Genomic DNA, 25042 nt, shown 5'->3' on the forward strand with positions numbered 1-25042 from the left:
GCTCAAGGCGCTACCTCCCCACCAAGAAATGCTTCCTCGAACAGCCAGGATTTTAGGAGTCGTTTAAAAGCAAGCAGCGCGTCCGCCCCCCTGATGTGCTCCGGTAGGGCATTCCACAACCGGGGACCACATGATGAGAAGCAGCGGTCACCGAATCCTGTCTTTGTCCGCATACACGCCAATGACGTGTCATTAGATGACATGGTGACACGCCGCCTCTCAACATGTTTGAGGCTCAGGTATGCAGGTGCATAACCCCGGACCACCTTGAAACACATCAGGAGGACCTTGAAAATGACACGCTGCTTCACCGGGAGCCAGTGAAGAGACCTAAGAACCGGTGAGATGTGGTCATACTTTCTCGTCCCGGTCAAGATCCTGGCTGCCCGGTTCTGGAGTCTCTGGAGGGGAGCCAGCGCCTTGTCAGGGAGACCGTAGAGAATCCCATTATTGGAGTCAAGGCGTGACATGACAAAGGCATGGATAAGCCTCTCGATGCTACTTGTGTCGAGAATTTTTTTAATTCGGCTTATCTTATACAAGGCAGCATTTACATTCTTGCAAATCGCCTTGATTTGCTCCTGCATTGTCATGCCCTCATCCAGCCACACCCCGAGATCCCGAACACTGTTTGACTTTGCAACCCATTGCTGTCCCACAGTGATACCTTCCACAGAACCAGTCCTGCGCGACGAAACAAAGTTCAGCATGTCTGTCTTTGGGGCATTCAAGGAAAGTTTGTTCACAACCAGCCACTTCTCTATGCTGGCAATGCACTGCTCTGTATTCGAGATCGCAATATCTCTCTCATCTCCTGAGCCACAAGGAAAAAAGTTCATGAGCTGGTTATCGTCAGCATAAAGTTGAAAAGGCACTTCCCACGACCGCATGATATCCCCAAGGGGTAGAGTATACACAGTGAAAAGTATAGGCCCTAACACAGATCCTTGAGGCACACCATAGGAAAGAGGGGACCAAGCCGACTTTGACCCATCGACCACCACACACTGTTCCCGTCCAGTGAGGTAGGAGGAGAACCACTCCAAAGCTTTTCCGGAAAGGCCAATGCGGCTCGACAGTCTACTGATGAGGATGTGGTGGTCGACAGTATCAAAGGCGGATGACAAGTCGAGCAGAACAAGAGCACCCTCGTTCCCTACATCCATGGCCTTGAGGATATCATTGCACACCTTCAAAAGTACAGTCTCAGTGCTATGTCCTTTTCGATATGCTGACTGGTTCACATCGAGCATATTATAGCGTGACATGTGTTCATTTAGCCGTGACGCAACAATCCTTTCAATGAGTTTTGAAAGGTAGGCCAGGTTGGAAACCGGGCGGTAGTTGCTGAACACATTCTTGTCCAAGGAAGGCTTCTTCAACAGTGGTTTGACCATTGCACACTTTAGGTTTGATGATACCTGGCCACACTCAAGAGACTTGTTTACTATATGCGTGATGGCAGGCAGCAAAGCGTCCAGGAATTTCTTTAACAACCAGGTTGGCACTGGATCAATCGTGCAGCTTTTAGCCGGCAAGGACAATACCAGTCTTTTGATCTCATCCATGGTAGCCGGTCTGAAACAGTCCAGATTGCCAGCCGTTGGCATACTGTGAACACTAGTAACAGGTTCATCACATGAACTGTCCAGCTCGCGACGGATTTTTGAAATCTTCTCCAAGAAGAAGTTGCTGAACTCGTTCGCAATAGGTGTATAGCATTTACTCTACATAATTTCTCTATTTCGGAAATTTCGCAGAAATCTACTTGAAAAACCCAAAATCCTCGGTTATACGGACAAGCTCCAGTCGGTTAACAGCACATTTCCATTTTCAAAATTTGAAAAATATTTTATAAAAGTGGAGAAAAACTGCTTGACATTTTGAAATTTTATCATTCACGTCAGTTTGTTTACTATTTACAACACGAGCCCACTAGAGTGCGATTTGAAATATTATGCGCAAATCAGCGGACCACTCGAGCGCTGACTCTGCCTAGAATCGGCGAACAGAGTCTAGGCAATTATGATTCATTATGTTACCCTCCAATGGGTAGCTTGGAATGTGCTTGCCTTGGGGAAACCCCTTGACTGTAGATCAACCATTTCCTGTTCTATATGGCACCCAACGTAGATTTGCTGGTTTGTATTTCCAGATGATACCTCAAACAGATCTTTTAATAGTTTTATATTGATGAACCAGTGAAATCGGTGTTTTTGTAGCCCTACGCCCAATTAAGGGTACAAATTGCGCATATACGAGAAACTCCCACTTATCATATCGTTTCGTACAGACCTAACACTTTCTAAGTTCACATTTGGTCATTCATAGTAGCGGGCGGGTGAATATGACTATTACGTGTAGGGCTACCAGTCTTTTTATGTACGCGCGCATTACCGTACCTGAGTTCACCAAAGACAGGTTTCAGTCAGCTTTGCTTTGCAGAGAGTTGACAGCACGGATGAGAATACTAGGGCTGATGCGAGTTTTGGTCTTTTACGAATGCTTGGCCACGCATGGGAGCGCATCGAGCCCGAAGCTATACTGATAGCTTTGCGTGTCAGTCGTTTAGTTGTAGAAAACGTAGAGATTAATGACTTGTGAATCGAGGAAGAGGACAATGTAGAAGGTTTATAGTTTTTTTCAGAGCCTGCAGATGATTACTGAATTGAATGTAGAAATAATGTAGAAATGCATTACAATCAATAGCGATTTAATCGGTGTTGTTGATTCACTTGCATAGGTGATCCCTAGAATCATGTCAGTTGGAGTTGTGCGTTGAATTTGTGGCTCGGATTGTGAAGTGATGGCAAAACGAATATTAGTGCAAGATGCATCAATCTGTTAGTAACGATGTCTAGTTGTGTCTAATAAGATAAAAAGTGAGCATAAGTGTCCACAATTGTGTGTTTTCACACTTTTGAAAATCAGACCTCGAGGCAGGCTGCAGCTGTGTACAATGCTTCTGTACATACCTTTATTGGTGGGATAACAAAATGTCTTCCTATGGCGAGAGTAGAATTTTTTTGTGCGGATTTTGGGAACGTGGTAACTTACGTACGGGGGTGCACCACGATGCACACGAATTGAGTAAAATATTCGCGTTTTAGTCTCTGACAACACCGTCCGCCATGTTTTCTGCTTGATCACAGGTTTGAGAAAATTATGCGATGGCATTGGTCAATCGTGTCAAGCAAGTCTTTAAAATAAAGTGTTAAACATTATTTGAATAATAAATATTATTTACTAATGTTAGTTTTGTCTAAAAAAACTGATTAAAAAGCCATGATTCATTTCGATCTTTGGAGTCGCCTGTGAGCGCTTTCCGAGTGCGTGTGATTTGGGCAGAGGGTATGTCTTCAGGTGCAAGCTGGGGTCCAGGTGGTAAATTTGTATGTTTCGTATGCGCGTTTGCAGGCAAGATGGACGATTATTCAGGCTGGGAACGATATCGCACATGTTGCCGCATCTTTTGTTTTCCGTTCAGCCACTGCAACCGCGACCACGTTTGGAATCTAAATCGGTGAGTTTTTCTACATCATTGAATGTAAAGTAATGTTTACAGTTCCAACGATGATGAAGCTTATAAACCATAGAAAGTAGTTAAGCTGTTTTGCAAGGAAATATGTTTGTTCATCGCGAGATCTGAGGCTCTTCCTTTCCAAGCATCCAGCTCGGAGTGGTTCGGCCATGACGGCGTCGCTTCAATCTACACCGTGTTTGTAATACACTAGCCCTACATCATGACATGCACTACAGCCAGCCATGAACGAACAACAGCCAGCCAGGCTAAAAATGATGGCGCGTCATTCTAATCTAGGCTTTGGTCATGTAACATACTGGTCACTTTCAAATAGGCCTTGTGTCGTTGTGGCCTGAAGTGGCCCATGATTGATTGAAGAGCAGTGACAGTGTTATTTTCCCAATTTTTTGGCCAGCCGCGGCGCAACCTTTTTGGCCTGACATGGTCTTAGAAGTGGATGGAAGATCAGTGGCATAGATAACATCACGCCACCACGAAGTACTTCTTTCCAGACTAAAATCGGAGTCGCTAACTGAAATTGGAGTAATCCCGTAATGCTATAGAGCCTAGGGGCGTAATGCAATCAGTATCAGTAGCTATCAATAGAACCAATAGAACGACACATGTACATATGATTCACTAGCATCACTCGCATATAATTTGAACTCGTTATTGCTAAATACGGAATCAAAACTTCCTTGTGGCAAGCATCAGCAGTATAACATCTTTCAGTTCAGGTTAGCAGGGTACTAACTATAATTTTTCTTATTCTTTGCAGTTCTTGTTCATTAAATGTTCATCACTACGACACTACTACAACACTACGATACTAAATCAGCCATGCCTCCCAGGAAAGCCACAAAATTATCTAATACTTCTCAATCAGCACAGTCACTCAGGTAAATCATCAATGGGTAGAACTAGTTCAGTAAAATGATGCTGTGCTAGTCCCACTTTCGTAAAAAAAGTCCCAGTTTCATATAAAAAGGGTTATATAACTATTAAAGCCTATGTATGAGTATGACGTGTTCTGAGTGTGGGCCTTTCTTTATTTGGGCTGTGTGAAACGGTCCATTGTGTCATATAAAGGCCTTTGGCTACATTATTCCTGAGCACACCGTGATAAGGCTGAAAGTAAACCTCTGATTACGCCATTTGTTCTTTTTCTTTGCAGGTTTTTGCAAATCATCATCATTCTTCATTGCCATCATTTCAAAACAAGGTTAGTATTGTGTTTCAACTGGTACAAATGGTGACACACAGTAAAGTTTATGTATGAGTATGACATTGTCAAAAGACGGCTTAGGCATTCAGATGTGTTCTGAACGGTCCATAGTGTCATAGGCCAGCGGCTACATTATTCCTGAGCAGTTGATACCGTGGTGGTATTGTTTACTACATTCTACGCCATGAAGGCTGATACAAACCTCTGATCATGCCGTTTCTTTTTTTGCAGGTTTTGCTATCTTATGATCATCCTCACAATCATCATTCTTCATTGCCAGTACATTCATATTGTGAACAGTTATGAATGTATTTGAGAACTGCCACATCATGTGATATCCACAATAATTCAAACCTAGTCAACATAATTATCGCTCATTTGTATAACCCACTCTGCCACCCATTGTCGTCATTGAGGTTTCATCATATCATGGTAACTCACAACTTCCATTTTGTCACTTAGTCCTCAATGATACAATGTAGTCACTTACTATGTGCATAGTTAGAAATGATATATTATTTTTACCCAAGATCTCATGAATTCACAATCTTGTGAACATTGTATAAGCCAAATGCCTGCCATTGTTGTCATTTTCAAACAGTCATAATATCAAATTTGCTCTTACTTGTTAAAAATGAATATGTATATGCAATTATGTTCCTCTCCTTTAACATCAGTAGATTTTAATAAAGCTCAAATCGTTCATATTGATATCCCATCTTAACTCTTCTTCCTTGAATTCCTCACAATAAATGTACATTGACAAGAACAGCTTCGTGAACCGAAATGATTCTCCATTGATTTAAGTGCCAAAATTCACAACCTTGCTTGCATCGAACGATCTCGCCAATAGTAGCAAGCAACCTCTATTGCATTGCCCTGAAATGAACATTTCCATGATCAGGAAAACTCCCAGACTACAGCCTCTAGATTGTGACTATTACCTGAAGGACACATTTTCCTACAAAAGTGTGGACAATTCTGTCCTGGGCACGAGTCCTCCGTTTCAAAGAAAAGACAACACCATGAGATAGCCAGGGTGTCTTTCGACTTTCATCCTTCAACTGAGAATGTCTCCTATCCATGCGAATAACTTCTTTTCTTCCCCAGAAATGACAATTATCACTTTTTAACTAATTGCATGTCACAACCTGTCCACTGCACTTGAAACCATTCTATCCAACAAACTTAAGACAATTTCCCCACAACCACTATCATTTATGTCACAACCTGCCCTCGAACTCCACACAAACAATGTCACAACCTGTGGTACATCAATATTCTGTCCCCTATCAAAACCATTCCATCCCCCAACCTCAAATGAACTTTACTCATACATTTGGACAAAAAATTACCCCCCAAGACTTCACGACTGTGCACTATTATCAGTGTAACGGCCCATAACGCTCTGCGGAGGAAGTTGCTAAATTCGTTCGACGACTCCATATTGAAAATTTCATCCGAGTCGTCACCACATGACGATTGTGACGAGGTCGCGCAGGTGGTAGAGTGAATTGGTAAAACATAGTTTTTGGCAAAATAATTTTATTTCGTTTCATTCTCATTTCATCGTATTGATATAAATCAGTGATTTGATAAGACCAATCCATTCCCAAGTGAATCACAACCGCCGAAGGGCTTGTTTGTTTTGTAATGTTGATTCTACCCAATGCCCAACTAAAAAGATGTGCAATAAAGAAAGTCCTCAATTAAATTGTTTTTATTTTAAAGGACTTTCTTTATTGTTCTTTATGGAAATCTTTGAAGGAAAACTTAGTGAGTCATAGGGCCAGCAGTCAAGACATTGAAATCTATTGCGTTCCTGAACATGATCTATGTAATGGACATGGAATATAGAAGCGGCCACACGACCTTTCAATAGAAAATTATTGCAAACGACCTAATGAGCATAATGAACTCTCATTAAAATGGTTATGGTTTATCCCACTTTCAAAGGCACAAATTCGAACCTATGACAATACTAGTGGCAGTACTACTTAGCAAGTTGTGTAATATTCGGGATATGCCGGTAACAGCTCATCCTCCAGAACATGGTTATTACGTCCTGTTCAATTCATCAGCATTCAAATGACTACACATACCCCCTACAGAAATCGGGACAAATCGGACTCAGAAAATTTGGCCTACGCGCATGAAACGATGTGGTAAGCGGGAGTTTCCCGCATCTACCATATTTCCTAAGTTGTGATTATCATTGCACATGCTGTGTTGTGTAGCATGTAAAACAGAATAGAAAGATGTGATAACAAGCACTTTACGCAAAGTGTTGCAAAACGTGACTTAAAATGCTGTTAAAGGAGGCAGACTGTCTGTTATGGTTACATGTGGACACTGTCATGACAGTCCGCTAGGTTTATGGTTTGACGATTGCCGCCAGTCACACAGGTGCACAGAGGTAACCACAGCGGACAGTCTGCCGTATATTTTTGCATTTTGAGTCACCTCATAACGCGCTTGTTATCACATCTTCCTATTCTAATGTACATGCTACTAAACACAGCCCCTGCAATGATCGACAAGTTGGGCAATTATGGTAGAAATGAGCGCAAATTGTGCCATTAATTAGGCATAGAGCTACAAAAACACTGTATCTACTCATTCGGGACAGCTTGATCAATATAAAACTATTAACAGATGTTTTTAAGCCATCGTTTAGAAATACTAACCAGCAAATCCACGTCGCATGCCATATGGAAAAGGAAATATTCGCGGTTGAATATGCCGGCGCTTTAAATTTCTTTGCTGTCGTCTGCTAGTCGCTTTAGTAACCATAGGCGACAGTGATTTGCTCACACTGTCCGAATTCCCACACTGATCATGACGCAGGGCCATCATGAAATACACCAAAAACTTTCTAGAACGTAATTGAATGAAATGGCCAGGGCCATTGTGCTCCCCTCATGTGGAGAAAAGATGGATGAAGAGCATGGTATTGTGTCATGTAGTGTTAGGTTTGATGTAGGTCCAAGCAATTACAATTTCCCCAAAATGGCCAATTTACAGTAAATTTGACCTCTGTGACCTTGAAAAGTAGGTCAAATCAAAATAGACCCGGGTGACACATTGAATGGTAGTTAGAATTAGATGTACCTCTGATATAAAATTGGTGGCAATCGGGCAAGTAATTAAGGAATAATAGCATTTTGAAAAATTTTGGATTTGGCCCCCTCCCTGGAGGCCAAACGGCAAATCAGATCGCACCAAACTTCGGTACCTTAGATCACCTGACCAAGGGGTACATGTGTACTTAATTTGTGATCAATAGTCATTGCGGTTAAGAAACTTGCCATAGTTACGGCCTGACGGCCAATTTACGCCATTTGACCTCTGTGACCTTGAGAAGTAGGTCAAATTAAAAACCTGTGTGCCATATACTGTATGGTGGTTAGATGTACCCATGATATCAAATTGGTGGCAATCGGGCAAGAAGTTAAGGAATAATCACATTTTTAAGGTTTTTGGATTTTGCCCCCTGGTGGTAAAGTGGTGAATCATATTGGACCGAACTTCGGTCCCTGAGATCACCTGACTAAGGGGTACATGTGTACTAAATTTTGGATCAATAGTCATTGCAGTTTAGAAACTTGCCATAGTTACATCCTAACGGCCAATTTTACGCCATTTGGACTCTGTGACCTTGAAAAGTAGGTCAAATCAAAAACCCGTATGATATGTGATGTATCCTTGCTAGGAGTACCTACCATAAATTTGTTATTGAAAACGGATCATTAATAAGAGACATATCACACTTTTTATGTTTTCATCCAGGTGTCATTACATGGGGAAACGTGTACCAAGTTTCAAGTCAGTAGCTCCAGTAGTTACGAAACGTGCCCTGCTAACGGACGACGACGACGGACGACGGACGCCACGCCAAAGCAAAAGCTCACCTCTCTGAGAGGTGAGCTAAAAAGGAGCATGTCCACACATCTCACATTTAGGAACACAAAATAATCGAGCGCAACTCCTCCTATAGAGTCGTCGTATTTATACCCTAGCTAATGCTCACAAGGTAGCTCGCAGGCGGATTTTTTATAGACCCCAACTAATGCTCGCAAGGTAACCGCAAGCAATGCTCGCAACAGATGATATAAATATTACCCCAGCATGCTGCTATTGCTGGTCACAAATGTCTCGCAAGGTATCTTACCCCCAGCAATGAATGACGCAAACACGATCGCCGCAAAGAGAATGGCGAACGAATGACGGGTAGGCCAAGCTATTCATGCGCTCGACGTAACAGATGTCGCCTCGGGTGGTATATGATTTCTGAGCCCAACGAAAAGGGAGAGATTTGGTAACTAAAGGCCGCGCGTCACGTGATTGCGTCGATTTGAACTACATGTAGATTATGTAATCCAAGAGGTTAATAACGTGATACATGTATCTATAATAGTAAATCTACCATTAGCTCTCATAAATGAATTATGAAAACATACGCTCTGAAACTGGAAGGGTTTGCCTGTATTCATCAACATGATTGCATAGTGAATAGAACGTAAAAATTCAAATAGGGCAACAACATGATTATTACAGTCACGAGTCCGGTAATGTTAACTTGTTAAATAAAGAGGTCCCGTGCAGTAAATCAGAGTACATAATTATGTATATAATATACTTCTTTGTATATTTGTATTCGCCAGCCCCGTCAGACTACGGTGATGTATCGAATGCCATTCATATTACGTGTAATGCTTTGTTTAAAAAAACCATACAGATCTGATAGTTTTCATGTTGACCATTGCCGGGAATTAAGGCCAATAGGTCAGATCAAGAAGGGGCCGTGTGGTGTCATCTTGTCACGAAACTTTATGCCTTAACACCAAGAGCCATCGCATTCCACGAAATTGTATACCTAGAGCTGGTTATCGCGTTTAAATGGAGTAACCCGTACCCGGAGCAGAGACATTAGTTGACATGATAATAGTCTGAACTAATTACTATATACTCGAAATTTACCAGCCCACCACAACTCTGATCGCAATCACGATGAAGCTTCTTCAACTTTCGGTACTTTCATTTCTCATGTTCAGAGGTAAGTCGTTTTTATGTACATTACATTTTCTTTTATCGCACTGCTGCAATAATATACATCATTACTAGAGCAGAGTTGCTACTTATTTATAGTTCTATGGGCTATACCTAATGCAAATATAGCCATAACCATAGTCGTCCAGACCTAAACCTAGGTCAAGAAAACGGGAATCAGCGGCCAACTTCAAATTAAAAAATATATTTTTCGAAAACCAAATAAGAAAACAACTAGAGGTGTCCGGCGTTCGCGGGGCAAACCTCGGAGGCTTCCCCGCAGTGTTTTCTTATGCAAATTAGTTATGTAACTGAAAAAAATCAAAATCAGTGTCACGATTTAAGTTTGTGCAACCTTGCATCTATCCGTTGTTGACACCTTGGTGGACACTTTCTTACAGATCATTGAATATTATTTTTTTAAGAAATACATTGCTAATTCTACTTATTTTCTCTGTTTATAATAATATTCACAAATATCGAAATTACCTTCAAATTTATCTCTGTTCCATTTCGAAATTATGTTTCTTTTTAAAATTTCACAACATATTATTATCAAACTTCTCTGTGGACAGTGACGTGCTTTCTTGTAACCTCAATCTCTACTTCCATTTCGAAATCATCCTCCAAATTTCTTGGTGGACAGTTTTCTAAATCTTTCCCTCATTTCTCTGTCGACAGTTCTTTCTCTTAAGAATGTTTCACTATATTATTCATGAAAACATGTCCACAACATTTTCAACTTCGAAGGCATCTTTGGGGATTAACCCCGTCCACAAAATGCCAAATTTTCTCCGTCTAAAAGACATATTTTTGAGTGGACTAAAATGCTCCTTAAACAGTTTATTCCTCAATCTCGAAGCCAAATTGTTTAGCTAGTACACGGAAAATGTCCACAAATGTTTAATTTCCTTATTTCAAAGATACATTGCCCAGTAGACCAAAACATGTCCTCAAAAATATTTTATTTCTCCATCACAGAGCCATTTCTTTGAGGGCAAAAAGCGTTCAAAATGTGAAATTTCTCAGTCTCAAAGACTTAAATTTTTCAGTCATCAAAAAGTTCAATCTCGAAGCCATCTTTTTTCGCGCACCAAATTATGTTCACAAAATGTTTGACATTAATATTTCCTTGCCAAATTACTCAGTGGACCAAAATTACCCCCAAAATTCTAAAAGTTTTTGTCGCTCAAAGCCATATTTTTCAGTGGACTAAAAAGCGTCCTTAAATAGCTAACACTTTTCAATTTCGAACACAACATATTTTTGGTGCACGAAAACATGTCCACAAAATGTTCAATTTCTCTGTCACAAACCCATATTTCTCAGTGGACTAAATAACGTCCTTAGAAACCAAAGAGTGTCATAAAAAAGTGTTTCTCCCCAATTTTTGCCATATTTGTCGAAAAGGTATCCACAAAAGGTTAATTGCTCATTCTCATTCTCATGTTTTTCAATGTTGTCCTCAGAGAGATATCATATGAATCTAGAAACGGAACAAAAAGATGTGATGGCCTTTTGTCCCTTAAGATTTTTGGTTAAAAATTCTATGAGAATATATTTTGTTTAGTTAAATTAACCACAGAATATTAAGGAAAAGAATTTCGAAATGGAAGAAAGATATTTTAAGAATGATGTCTTGTCCACTGAGAGTTTTGCTGGTAATTCGATTCAAAATTTTTTCACTGAAACTGTCCTCAGATAAATTTGGCAAAGGATTTTGAGGAATGTATTTTGATTCTTGAAAACATATTGTTCCGCAGATATATTACGAGAAGGATTTCGACTGTACGATGGAGATTTGAAGATATGTCAACAGAGAGTTGTGTTAGTAATATACGATTTAATAGTTTCAATAAAATCTAACAGTCCACAGAGAAATTTGTGAAAAAATTTTCAGAAATGAAAAGTGAGTGATTTGATGAGAGAAGTTTGTCCACAGATAATTTTTTTCATAATTTAGTTTGATACATTGTATATCATTGAAATTTCACTGTCTACAGTTAAATTTGAAAGAAAGATTTCGAAATGGAAGAGGGATATAATTTTGATTCTTGAAAAAATGAAAGAACTTGTTCACAAATAAATTTGGGAAAGGAATTCTAAATGAAAGACAGATTTGATGAGGGATGACTTGTTTACTTATAATTTGTTCATAAGTTAGTTGCATACCTGACAATTTATTTGTTACACAGAAAAATTTGGAAAGGAAATGCAAAAAGAAATAGCAGAAAGAGATTTGATGAGTGATGTCTTATCCACTTCGAATCTTGTTGATAATACAGATTGATATAATATACTGTCAACAAATAAATTCGGAAAAAGATTTCGAAATGGAAGAGATATTTGGAAACAGTATTTCTTTAGTATTTTTGAAATTTATTGTCCACAGATATATTTTGAAAAAGAATGCGCGTGAGGAAAGAGAGAGAGATCTGATGAGAGATGTCTTGTCCACTGAGAATTTTGTTGATGATAAAGTTTGATTTATCATTGGACTTATTCTGTCCACAGATACATTTTAAACAAGATTTCGAAATCGAGGAGGGAGATTCAGATTGATTAAATGTGTTTAAAATAATCTCTCGAGAGGTTATTGTCCACACAGAAATTTGGAAAAAGAATGCGTGTAAGGAAAGAGAGAGATTTGATGAGAGATGTCTTGTCCACTGCGAATTTTGCTGAAAATATAGTTTGATATATTATTGAACTTATAATGTCCACAGAGAATTTTGGGAAAAGGTTTCGACATGAGAGAGATAACGATTTGATTACAACATATCGGAACTCATTATTGTGCAAATTAGTTATATAACTGAAAAAAAAACCACATGACAACTTCAACATATCACCTGTTATTCCTGAAAGTTTTAGTGCTCTCTGCCAAGCGGTTACGGAGAAGTTGTCCAAATTTGACTAAAATTAGCCATAAAACATTCGATTTCATGCAAATTACATAATCAATGATAAAAAGGACAGTGCCATTTTCATTCATATCCCCCCCCCCCCCAACTGATACGTTTGTCAAATTTCATTGAAGCTCATAACCGTTTGGGCCCAAGAAGTGATGATACGAATAATAATAATAAGAAGAAGAAATATTTTTGGTTGAGTAAAATCAACAGTCTTCCCCAGCTTGTTGGCTGGGGAAGCCTGAATACATTTTTCGAAAACTAAAAAATTAAAACAACTATGGGAGATGTCACAGGTTGGAAGGAAATTTCAATGAAACCAAAATCGCTTGAGCGCTGCGAAGTCACTCAAAACATCTGCTTCGTTTCATCAATTTTTCGTTCGAATAATGATCTATTACCACTGAATTGTTCTACCTCGTCAACACATTGATACGATGTTACTTCATATTGTTTTTCGTTGACAAAAGACCGTGTTGCTTTTCTAATTTCAGGTACTCTAGAGTTAACGGTAACTAATACCATCAGCAATTCAGGTCCACGCCTCGGTGAAACAATAACGCTGAATTGTAACATTGTGAATGGAATCGCTAGTAGTGTTATATGGTACAAGGGCAGCGATTCCAACACAAAGGAGATATATATGTCGCACAATTGTTTAGTGGTTGAAGAAGAGTATAAAGCAAGACTAACAAACGTCAAGTGTGATACGAATGAATATATATTTCAATTAAGTAATGTTGAAATTTCGGACAGCGGGAATTGGACGTGTGAGGCTAATGGAGAGGAGGCCACAACCTTGGAATTGGATGTTTTAGGTAAGTTTGAAAAATATATAAATCAATGCAGAATACATGTACATAATTTTCTTCCAGGAAAAATGAACCGATGAAACGATAACGAGACGTACGTAACAAAAGACCACAACCAGGCTGAGATTACATGTTGGGTAATATTGTTAAGGCTAGGGTTCACCGAAGACACATCTAGTGTGCGCTGCAAACAAAAATATCTATAACAAATTACTCACAAAAGGGTATCTATTTATTTATATGTATGTTTTAGTTCCAACCATTATCTTCCCGATTGCATAGAAAATATCAATTTTTACTGATTAGAATAGAATTAATTAGCTTTTAATTAAAGATCATAATTTGATTTTTGAACAATCCTACAGACTTTACGATGCGACACATCTGTTTCAGATTTGAACTCGATCACACATCGAGGCATGGTGCGTGCAGGTGCTAACAATCCGGGTTTTTTTCCAAAAATACATTCCATTTAATTGGTATCAGCAAATAAATGCCCTAAAAGGCCTCGGTTTACAATTTTCCTGAATATTGCCTATTGCCTATTTCCGTCCAAATATTTCAAAAAAGCGATCGTTGGGATCTGGAATGCACATTTGGCTATATTTTACAAAAATAATTTTTCGAATGCAACCGTCCATAAAAGAGAAGACTTGTAACAAAAATCTGAAATTATCGCGTGCCGACCGCCACTTACAACTTTGTTATTGTATTTCGAGTCATTCCCGCCACTACGTATAGCTGTTCGGATATTCTGTGGTCACTTGCGCGCGTTAACTTGTGGTCAATTGCAAACCCAAAAAGCGCTTGCTGTTGGTGAACCCAAACGTATAGAAAGGGCCACAAACCAGGTTTGATGTATTCGGTATGTCAAAAAAAAGTCAATGCTTACACTGCAAGCATCTCCCTCAAAATTCCAAACTGTAGTAATTCTGGCCGGTTAGTTTCAAGAACATTTTCAAGAATAAATACCTGAATTCGAAGATGCATGCACTTGATTGTAAACGGGGGCACAATGGCTAGCCTCGATTTAGCTGGAGGTAATATAAGGAGTGGTGTTGCGTTACTGGTTCTGCCGTTGGGTTATCCTCACTTTCCATGTCTTGGCTGGTAAAATATTCACGTAGGCGGAGACGGCGAAAGTAGTCCTCCATATCACCGCAAAGCTGAATTTTGTCCAGTTTGGTGGTAGGACAAAAACTCAGACCATGCGATAGAACACTAGATTCCAAATCGGTCAGTTTATGGCTTGATATGTTTACAACTTGATTGTCCTTCTCTGATGTATTCCCAAGGAACGGTGGGGATATTCGTTTCAATTTCTTGTCTTTGCGTGCAAGAGCGGTTTCAATCCTCTGCTTGTAGTGTTGTTTGATAGCATTTTGAAATGGTAGGTGATAAAGCTTGGAAACAATGAAACCTAGGAACCAGTGATGAACCTTGGAATAGTCACTACTAAACCGTGGAATCACTGTGCAAGTACCGCGTGAAATCGGGTGCGTTCCTTCCACGATTTATACCCTCCCAACTGCCGATCTCGTCCCAGCTGACTTCATTGATGGGTGATACTACACAGTGCAGAGGACAGTGTCAAGGGCAGCGTCAAATTGGCCCCGGGCAACCGACACGAGGTAGTCTTTCAGTTCCTGTTGAGGCCTAATCATACATCACAGGCACCATAATCTATACATTTCTGGGTTCGTATGAATCCAGAGATGAAGTCTACGGCATTTTCATTGCATTTAATTCATAAGTGCACCGATGGATTGCGCCACCTTTGACACCACTTGGATCCTGAAAATGTTGTATAATTGACCAAGAAATGGCAGGATGTGTGCGATCTTCAAACGGGCATCAATCGGTTCAAAATGAATGATTTGGGAATTACATTACCACCGACATATGGCCAAATGAATCTTGTTTCTTTATTTGATGTGAAAACATGGGGTCATCTCGGCTATTTTTTAGCTATATGGCCTAGAATTTAGACGAGCATAATTGATACACGCACAACTACGCCCAACCTCGCGTGGCAGATGGAAGGTACGTTATATAGTGAGGTTAAACTGGGGATTGAAACCCGCCTCAAATTGCACAGGAGCTAGGGTCATAAAGTAGCCATATTTGAAATACGATTGACCCATTCAGGAACATGAAAACGGCCTGCGTCTTAAGAACTACTTTTCTCGGGGATGGGGGACAAAACAGACCCCGACCCCACTGTGTAGTGCCACCATAGGTCTTACTAGCCGTCGCGGAGGCCAAGCCTACCTGCCTCCAAAAATGACCCGACGTCATTTCATGCATACCCCTATTCCAACGGCTGTAGACTTGGCAGTACCTTACTCTCACATAAACCTATACATTTCTGAATAGCTTGTCTATTGTAGAATACATCTGGCCAAGTTTAAGCATCGTCTAGATATACAGTCATGCATATACAGATGCAGCACAATGCATGAGACACCTTGTGTGTTATCGCAAATTTGTAAAATTTCACCTCTATGCCTTATAACTTCAAGATTAACAAGGATGGCGAAAAAACATTTTCATACACATCTACTCATCACCTTGAGAAAGCCAACTGACGACTATTTCAATATTTTATACAAAAATAGGCTGTCATTGCAGCTCTTCTTTGAGTTTTTTTGCCCTCGAAATTTTACATGTGCATTGTCACAGGAACCAGTCGATTGAGCTATAAATAGTATGCGAGGCCTGCTCACCGCGTAAGTGCACAGAGGAAACTGGTATTTTCCTCAAATAATCGTCAGAGCTACCCCTTCACAAAAAACATCGGACATTGACATTTGAACAAGCAGCAATTGGGATAGAGTAAGCCCATCTGTATCCATGGTAAGCACTCGAGATTGAGGAACTAGTTTTTTGCGAGGGTACAATCCCGACCTGCTCACCACTTGCTAGTGAGACCATAGCAATTTGTCAGTAGTTCCAGAATCAACCTTTTGGTGGATGATGACGTCATCATGGAATGCACTAGAAATGCGTTGTTATCGTTAAAAAATAAACTTATATTCATGACGGGCCGCAATTGCAAATATCTAATTATTTCTCTTCAATAAAAGCAAAAGTAAGTTTTTGTGATTGTTTTGTATTCCATACACTAGAATAAAACGTTGTTTATTAGAAGAAACATTTTGTATATATAATGCTCTGATAAAGCTCGGTAGATAGGACAAAACATGCACACGGGAATCACTAAAAGATGTGTCCGCTTAGAATTGGTGACATTACGAAAAGATCTCTACATCCCTCGATGTGTACATGAAGATGTACGAAATCGCTCACGGTAAAGGAATTTGTTCACATTTTTCATCTCCAAACCCGGCTAAAAATGTTTGGGAATAAACCTTCTTCTACGTTCTTGTCATGTTTAAGATGTACGGATAAGTGCCAGCCGGTACTGCATGATGTAGTCAATCTTCTTTGTATCACCCTGTATGATCACACCGCTCCGTAGTTCAAATAGGCCCCGTGTGGTGGCGTCGTAAGCGGAGCGCTGATTGGTCCATATCATGGGTGTGTGGTTGGCGTGTCGTCACGTGCATGCCCATATTTGGGAGCTCAGTACTGTACACGCGAGGCGAGGTACGACTTGGTTGTTTTAAAAAATAGATTGTTGAATCGGATATGCCACTGATTTCTAAACTACCGTCAAATATCCGATCTGATCATTTAAAAATAAGCTCCAAATATTGATTCGTAACCACCTTAGGTTCCAATGGCATTATTTCATGTTTAATGTATTTTTAGGACTGTTTCCAAGGTTTATCACTGGTTCCAAGGTTTCACTGTTTCCAAGCTTCATCACCTACCTTTTGAAATGACTCTGTGTTGTTAGCTGAAGTCAATTTCAGAAGGGATTGTTCCTGATTCTGTTTCAGCGACTTCCTCTTGCTGTAGAGGACATGTATAAGATGTTTCCTTAATCTTTCAGAGGTCGGATGCAAAGATCGGTTGAAAATCGTGTGTTGTGAGCAGTTATCTTGATCTTAAGTTTTTAGTTCACCTTTATTTGGTTCACCTTGTTTTTTAGTTCACCTCTAATAATTGTTGTTTATAATATAATGCGTCATTTCCTCTGTGCACCCTACAGGTGTTTTGTCTTTAATTACCTTATTTCCTACTCTTTAATTACCTCATTTCCCACCTTTTTTGCCCCTGTCTACGTTTAAACCTTATTAACCCTGATCGCTTTGTTTTTCTGTGGTTTTCAATCTAGTGTATAAACAACTTTTGTGTTTACTCTACAATTTGCATTGCATGTATTAACTTGGATATTTCACTTTTTTGCTCATACTTGATTAAGGCACAGTACGTGTCAAAAGCTAGTACCGGTGTAAAAGTAATCCAGGTCCTACCTAGCTGGAGTCGGCCGGACTTTAACTCCTAGGAATCAAAGTCCTACGGTCCTGGACGACTAGAAGCTGGAGTCCTAGGACTTAGATTACTAGCAACCAATGTCCTAGGACCGTGACTCTTTAGGAATGTAGGTCCAAAATCTAGTAATCAGCGTCCCAGGCGGACTTTCTTTCCAAGGAATCTAACTCCGCCAGACCTTCTTTCCTAGGAATCTAAGACTGCTCGGCGGATTGACCGCTTCCTCGAGATACTGCAACGAGCTGGATAGGCCTGGTTCCGTAGAAATGCAGGAATGAAGGCCAATACAAGTTTCCAAGTGCGTTTTATTGGTCTAGAAAGCAGGCTAGACTGATGAATATGGTTTAAATGTGATCGACCCATTCCTTAATTGATGAATCAGTCGAATGATTGTAATCGATTATGCAAGAGGTGACAAGGAAAAAAGAAAGAGTAGACCGAGAAGGACTCAAAACCTAGGGTTCTTGCTTACTTGGCAGGGACCATGACCACTAGACTACGAGTGATTGGCTGGCCGACACCCCAAAACCTTAGATATTAGAACGCATGTTCTATTATATGCCATAGTACATTCTATTGTGTATGCAATTTAAATGGGTACGGACATTGGTTACGGGGGATATTAATTTCTGTCACTGCTGTAAAAGAAATCTAAGTCCCCCAGTAATCAGATTCCTACCTACTATATAGGAATCGTTGCCCAGGAACGGTAGGGCCCCATTCCTTAGGCACCAAGGTCCGTAGAACTTCGGTTCCGGGCGGACTTGTATTTCTTTTACACCGGGTCCTCGGACCAAATTATTCAGTCTATCATGAAAACGGTGTTACTTTCGATCTTTTCGTTATTGTATGTATTAGACTCGCATAAAGTGCATCCTCGCATTTAATGATTATATCTTCCAATACCCAAGTTCCAGGTCTCTTGGTGATGTAAATTATGGATTTCATTTATAATCACAAAAACTGTTAGACCAGTCGAGTCGGTGCCAGGTTTATTTTAAGAGATGAAAAGTCGTCTGAACGATCAATGTGAGTCATCGTTTGATTTTGCGAAAATAAACTCATCCAAAAAAATAAGATCAGACTGAGTTCTTCTTGTAGGCCAACTTTTTTCGAAATGACCGGATGCTGTTTTCTTATAGTGGCTGCGGTATAAAGGCCGGCCTCTTTCTCCATTTATCGGGTTCTGCATGTAAGAACGATAAAGATATATGCTTACACGTTTCTTACTATGCCGCCCAGTTGCTGACTTCTCTCTCCTTTCTTGATTTCAGTTCCACCCCTGACCCCGGCCGTCAAAAATCCATCACCGATCAAAGTTGGAGACACTGCAAATTTTACCTGCAATGCCGAAAATGAAAACGTCACGAAACCAGTCACGTACACGTGGACTAAAAATGGCACCACTGTGTCACCAGGGACAACTGAACCTGGTGCTCTGCTTTTTTCACCCGTCAAGAAGGCTGATGAGGGAAAATATGTATGTGTTGCGAAAAATGATGCTGGCTCTAAGACAAGCACTGAAGAGGATTTCGTTGTATACTGTGAGTATGAGTCTTTATGCATTTCTGTATTGTTTAAGCAAACCCATAATTAAGAGATTTGTTTAGCGCTTAATCCAGTTGCTCAAAGCCCTTTATATTTTCACGCCAAGCTGCCTGTACATGTACATTTATGATTTAAGCATTTAGTAGGGCAGGTCCGACCTCCGCGCTCAGGACTGGCATTCATATTCGCCATCAATGCTAGCTAGGTACCCATTTACTCTCGAGTGGAAAGAAGAAATCTCACTGGGTCTTGTGCCTTCTCAAGTGCTCAAAGACGAAGAAACAGTTCCTTTCCAGGGTCGAACCCACGAGTTTATGAATATAGGCCTGAATATAAAGGCCGGCCACTTTCTCCATTTATTGGGTTCTGCATGTAAGAACGATAAAGATATAGGCTTACACGTTTCTTACTATGCCGCCCAGTTGCTGACTTCTCTCTCCTTTCTTGATTTCAGTTCCACCCCTGACCCCGGCCGTCAAAAATCCATCACCGATCAAAGTTGGAGACACTGCAAAATTTACCTGCAATGCCGAAAATGAAAACGTCACGAAACCAGTCACGTACACGTGGACTAAAAATGGCACCACTGTGTCACCAGGGACAACTGAACCTGGTGCTCTGCTTTTTTCACCCGTCAAGAAGGCTGATGAGGGAAAATATGTATGTGTTGCGAAAAATGATGCTGGCTCTAAGACAAGCACTGAAGAGGATTTCGTTGTATACTGTGAGTATGAGTCTTTATGCATTTCTGTATTGTTTAAGCAAACCCATAATTAAGAGATTTGTTTAGCGCTTAATCCAGTTGCTCAAAGCCCTTTATATTTTCACGCCAAGCTGCCTGTACATGTACATTTATGATTTAAGCATTTAGTAGGGCAGGTCCGACCTCCGCGCTCAGGACTGGCATTCATATTCGCCATCAATGCTAGCTAGGTACCCATTTACTCTCGAGTGGAAAGAAGAAATCTCACTGGGTCTTGTGCCTTCTCAAGTGCTCAAAGACGAAGAAACAGTTCCTTTCCAGGGTCGAACCCACGAGTTTATGAATATAGGCCTGAATATAAAGGCCGGCCACTTTCTCCATTTATTGGGTTCTGCATGTAAGAACGATAAAGGTATAGGCTTACACGTTTCTTACTATGCCGCCCAGTTGCTGACTTCTCTCTCCTTTCTTGATTTCAGTTCCACCCCTGACCCCGGCCGTCAAAAATCCATCACCGATCAAAGTTGGAGACACTGCAAAATTTACCTGCAATGCCGAAAATGAAAACGTCACGAAACCAGTCACGTACACGTGGACTAAAAATGGCACCACTGTGTCACCAGGGACAACTGAACCTGGTGCTCTGCTTTTTTCACCCGTCAAGAAGGCTGATGAGGGAAAATATGTATGTGTTGCGAAAAATGATGCTGGCTCTAAGACAAGCACTGAAGAGGATTTCGTTGTATACTGTGAGTATGAGTCTTTATGCATTTCTGTATTGTTTAAGCAAACCCATAATTAAGAGATTTGTTTAGCGCTTAATCCAGTTGCTCAAAGCCCTTTATATTTTCACGCCAAGCTGCCTGTACATGTACATTTATGATTTAAGCATTTAGTAGGGCAGGTCCGAACTCCGCGCTCAGGACTGGCATTCATATTCGCCATCAATGCTAGCTAGGTACCCATTTACTCTCGAGTGGAAAGAAGAAATCTCACTGGGTCTTGTGCCTTCTCAAGTGCTCAAAGACGAAGAAACAGTTCCTTTCCAGGGTCGAACCCACGAGTTTATGAATATAGGCCTGAATATAAAGGCCGGCCACTTTCTCCATTTATTGGGTTCTGCATGTAAGAACGATAAATATATAGGCTTACACGTTTCTTACTATGCCGCCCAGTTGCTGACTTCTCTCTCCTTTCTTGATTTCAGTTCCACCCCTGACCCCGGCCGTCAAAAATCCATCACCGATCAAAGTTGGAGACACTGCAAAATTTACCTGCAATGCCGAAAATGAAAACGTCACGAAACCAGTCACGTACACGTGGACTAAAAATGGCACCACTGTGTCACCAGGGACAACTGAACCTGGTGCTCTGCTTTTTTTAACCGTCAAGAAGGCTGATGAGGGAAAATATGTATGTGTTGCGAAAAATGATGCTGGCTCTAAGACAAGCACTGAAGTGGATTTCGTTGTATACTGTGAGTATGAGTCTTTATGCATTTCTGTATTGTTTAAGCAAACCCATAATTAAGAGATTTGTTTAGCGCTTAATCCAGTTGCTCAAAGCCCTTTATATTTTCACGCCAAGCTGCCTGTACATGTACATTTATGATTTAAGCATTTAGTAGGGCAGGTCCGACCTCCGCGCTCAGGACTGGCATTCATATTCGCCATCAATGCTAGCTAGGTACCCATTTACTCTCGAGTGGAAAGAAGAAATCTCACTGGGTCTTGTGCCTTCTCAAGTGCTCAAAGACGAAGAAAAAGTTCCTTTCCAGGGTCGAACCCACGAGTTTATGAATATAGGCCTGAATATAAAGGCCGGCCACTTTCTCCATTTATTGGGTTCTGCATGTAAGAACGATAAAGATATAGGCTTACACGTTTCTTACTATGCCGCCCAGTTGCTGACTTCTCTCTCCTTTCTTGATTTCAGTTCCACCCCTGACCCCGGCCGTCAAAAATCCATCACCGATCAAAGTTGGAGACACTGCAAAATTTACCTGCAATGCCGAAAATGAAAACGTCACGAAACCAGTCACGTACACGTGGACTAAAAATGGCACCACTGTGTCACCAGGGACAACTGAACCTGGTGCTCTGCTTTTTTCACCCGTCAAGAAGGCTGATGAGGGAAAATATGTATGTGTTGCGAAAAATGATGCTGGCTCTAAGACAAGCACTGAAGAGGATTTCGTTGTATACTGTGAGTATGATTCATTGTCGTTTCTGTTTTTGTTTAAGCAAACCCATAATCAAGAGATTTGTGTAGCACTTAATACAGTTGCTCAAAGCGCTGTACATTATATCGCCCAGTATCGGCCCGTACATTCATGATTTAAGCTTTTATCTACTCTCTGGGAGTTTGACTGGTCCGACCTGCCGCTATTTACAGCGCTCAGGACTGGCATTCATATTTCGCCACCTATGCTTGCTAGGTACCAATTTACTTCTGGGTGGTGAGAAGCAGGGTTATATGCCTTCTTAATGACACAAAGACGAAAAAAGTCGAACCCACGACCTTATAAATATGAGCCTGGCACTCCAACCACCATGTAACTGATCTCTCCTCAACTTGACGGCTTGAACAGAGAGATTCTCGGCAAACGATCAACAGGGTTTACACAGGAGAAGAAAGAATTCACAGAGGTCTCAACAAAAGGCTGAAAAGTAGGAAACCTAACACTTTTCATCAGTTTACAAAATCTTCCCCGTATGCATCGCACTGTGCATTATGCATAATGGCCACTGAAACTCCCTTTTCACCCATAGACTCTCCTAGAATAGACCCAGAGGCCAAAATGAAGTATGACGTGGAAGGAGAGATAGGCAAGGAGGCATCATTCGAACTTTTCATAATCGCCAAACCGACTCCGGCAACAACTGGTTACATTTGGTCCAAAGCTGACTTTAAACTTTCAAACTCATCGTCCAAATATGAAATTACATCCGGGTCGACGTCGAGCAAGTTGTCAATCAAAAACGTCACATCCTCCGATTATGATAACTATACGTGTTCTGTGCAAACGAGCGGATTTCAAGCGATGGTTTTCAAATTTAAGCTCCTCAAACCAGGTAAGTTGTATCATCTGTGTTAGTGTTTCCACGAAGAGGGGTGTACTTCAATAGCCATCTTAAGAGTAAATTCTAAAAGGCATTGGTCACAGAATATTAGTATGTTTACACTACGAACACCAACTCTCGTTTTTCTCTCGGAAAACTCTCGAAATCTGCATCGGTCACGAAATCTCTCGTAAATCACTCGTAAAGTGCAGGGATTCCTAATCGGATTACACGCTCAGTGGCGATGCCTCTCGAAAAGTCTCGAGTTCTTGAATTCCGAGACCTTTCGTCAGTTTTTCGATACCTTTCGACAGTATAATCTATTAAACGGTTATTTTCATGTTGGTTTGCAGGGGGCGCGACAAGCCCGACCATTATGATTAGCGTGCTCAATATTCATGATAGTTGTCAGTTCCACAATGAAACATAGGAGGCGGATAAGAATGCCGTTGCTTATATTTTGTAAAAAGTCAACTATGCGGCCAGAGGCAATTCATTTATTGAGTGTCCCTTCCCGGGCAGGCTCTTCCCCTATCATAATTATGTTGATGACAACCGATGCGTTTATTTAACGCGTTGGCCTTTGATGATTCCAAATAAGCATCAAGAAATAAACATTAACCTCATTAAGTGTGTTATAAAAAAAAAATTATTTTAGGATTTTACCCGATCCGCAATGCATGGTATGAGTGCGTCCATATGACACCGTTGAAGGTCGCTATCAGTGTGAATCGAGTTTAGCCAAGTTCGTATCAGACCGATTCCTCGCGTCAGTGTATTGTACACTTTTTTCCGCGCTTCACGTTCGCAAGGCGGAGATAGACTGGCGCTTCGACATAGCGTTTTGTATTAGTAGCGCTGTGCTTCAGAAAATAACAGTAAAAACGTCAGTCTGTCATTACTGCAGCATCAGAACAGACAAAATCTTAAAACCACCGGATGCCATCACCTTTTTATACATATGTAAATTAAACCGCAGTATCAATAAATGGTTTATGATATTTGCTGCTCGGGTGGTGCATTAGCAACAAAACGGCAAAATAGCTGTCTATCACATTATCATTTAGCCATTACTGTCAAAGACCCTTATTCGTCGGTGATTATCTCGCAATATATCACATCGGATTATCACACCAAACTACTAATTTCTTTTTTGGATCATTCAACATAATAAGACTTATACGAACAACACTGAATGACCACAACTTCCTGATGTCAGGTAATCCTTTAATGTGTGTCTATAGAAATGTTTCTTTTGAGCTAAAAATACATTCGTCCCTCAATCAAAACAGGTTTTCTTTTTTATTTGACCAACAATAAACTTGCAAGGGTTACATACACCTTACTTTCCACTTTTTCTTTTAGCAAAATATGAACTTTCGAGGATCTAAGTTCCCGTAAGTGGATGCTTAAGCCAGTGAAACATCATTCCTGTGTTTGTCCCCACTATATTTTTATGTTTCCATACAAAAGACAACTAGAAGAAAAACCATGAGGGGAAAACAGAAAATGTGCCAATCTGTGTTTCAGCGTTTCCAAACAGCGAGGTTCGCGAACATATGACGCAAGAGCCAATTAATTGCTTTTTTACATAGATATTCCAAAGGGAAACATAAAATCTGGTGTTTTCTCCACCACATAGGACATTGAGATGTAGTAGGGTCAAATAATGGTGGGAAAGTTTGGAAAGGTTGGCGTGTCTTCGGAAGGTGGACCAGCGTGAAATTTAAGAGCCGTAGAGCACTGACAAAACTGAAGTTAAGAGTCGCCCGCATACACTGCTCTACAAGTAGGAAGAACAGTCTAA

The 25042-nt window shown here is 40.6% G+C and overlaps 1 protein-coding gene across 1 annotated transcript; it reads left to right on the forward strand.

Annotated features, from left to right (window-relative positions):
* The first annotated feature begins 18926 nt into the window (after positions 1-18926).
* LOC135502202 (roundabout homolog 1-like) lies at positions 18927-23720 on the forward strand. Its single transcript, XM_064794856.1, has 8 exons — positions 18927-18951; positions 19197-19466; positions 19925-20194; positions 20653-20922; positions 21381-21650; positions 22109-22378; positions 22945-23247; positions 23589-23720. The coding sequence occupies exons 1-8, from the start codon at positions 18927-18929 to the stop codon at positions 23663-23665; spliced, it is 1755 nt and encodes a 584-aa protein (XP_064650926.1). The 3' UTR covers positions 23666-23720.
* The last annotated feature ends 1322 nt before the right edge of the window (positions 23721-25042 follow it).

This window comes from Lineus longissimus, chromosome 18, assembly GCF_910592395.1.
Source record: "Lineus longissimus chromosome 18, tnLinLong1.2, whole genome shotgun sequence".
In the NCBI taxonomy this organism is placed as follows: Eukaryota; Metazoa; Nemertea; class Pilidiophora; order Heteronemertea; family Lineidae; genus Lineus; species Lineus longissimus.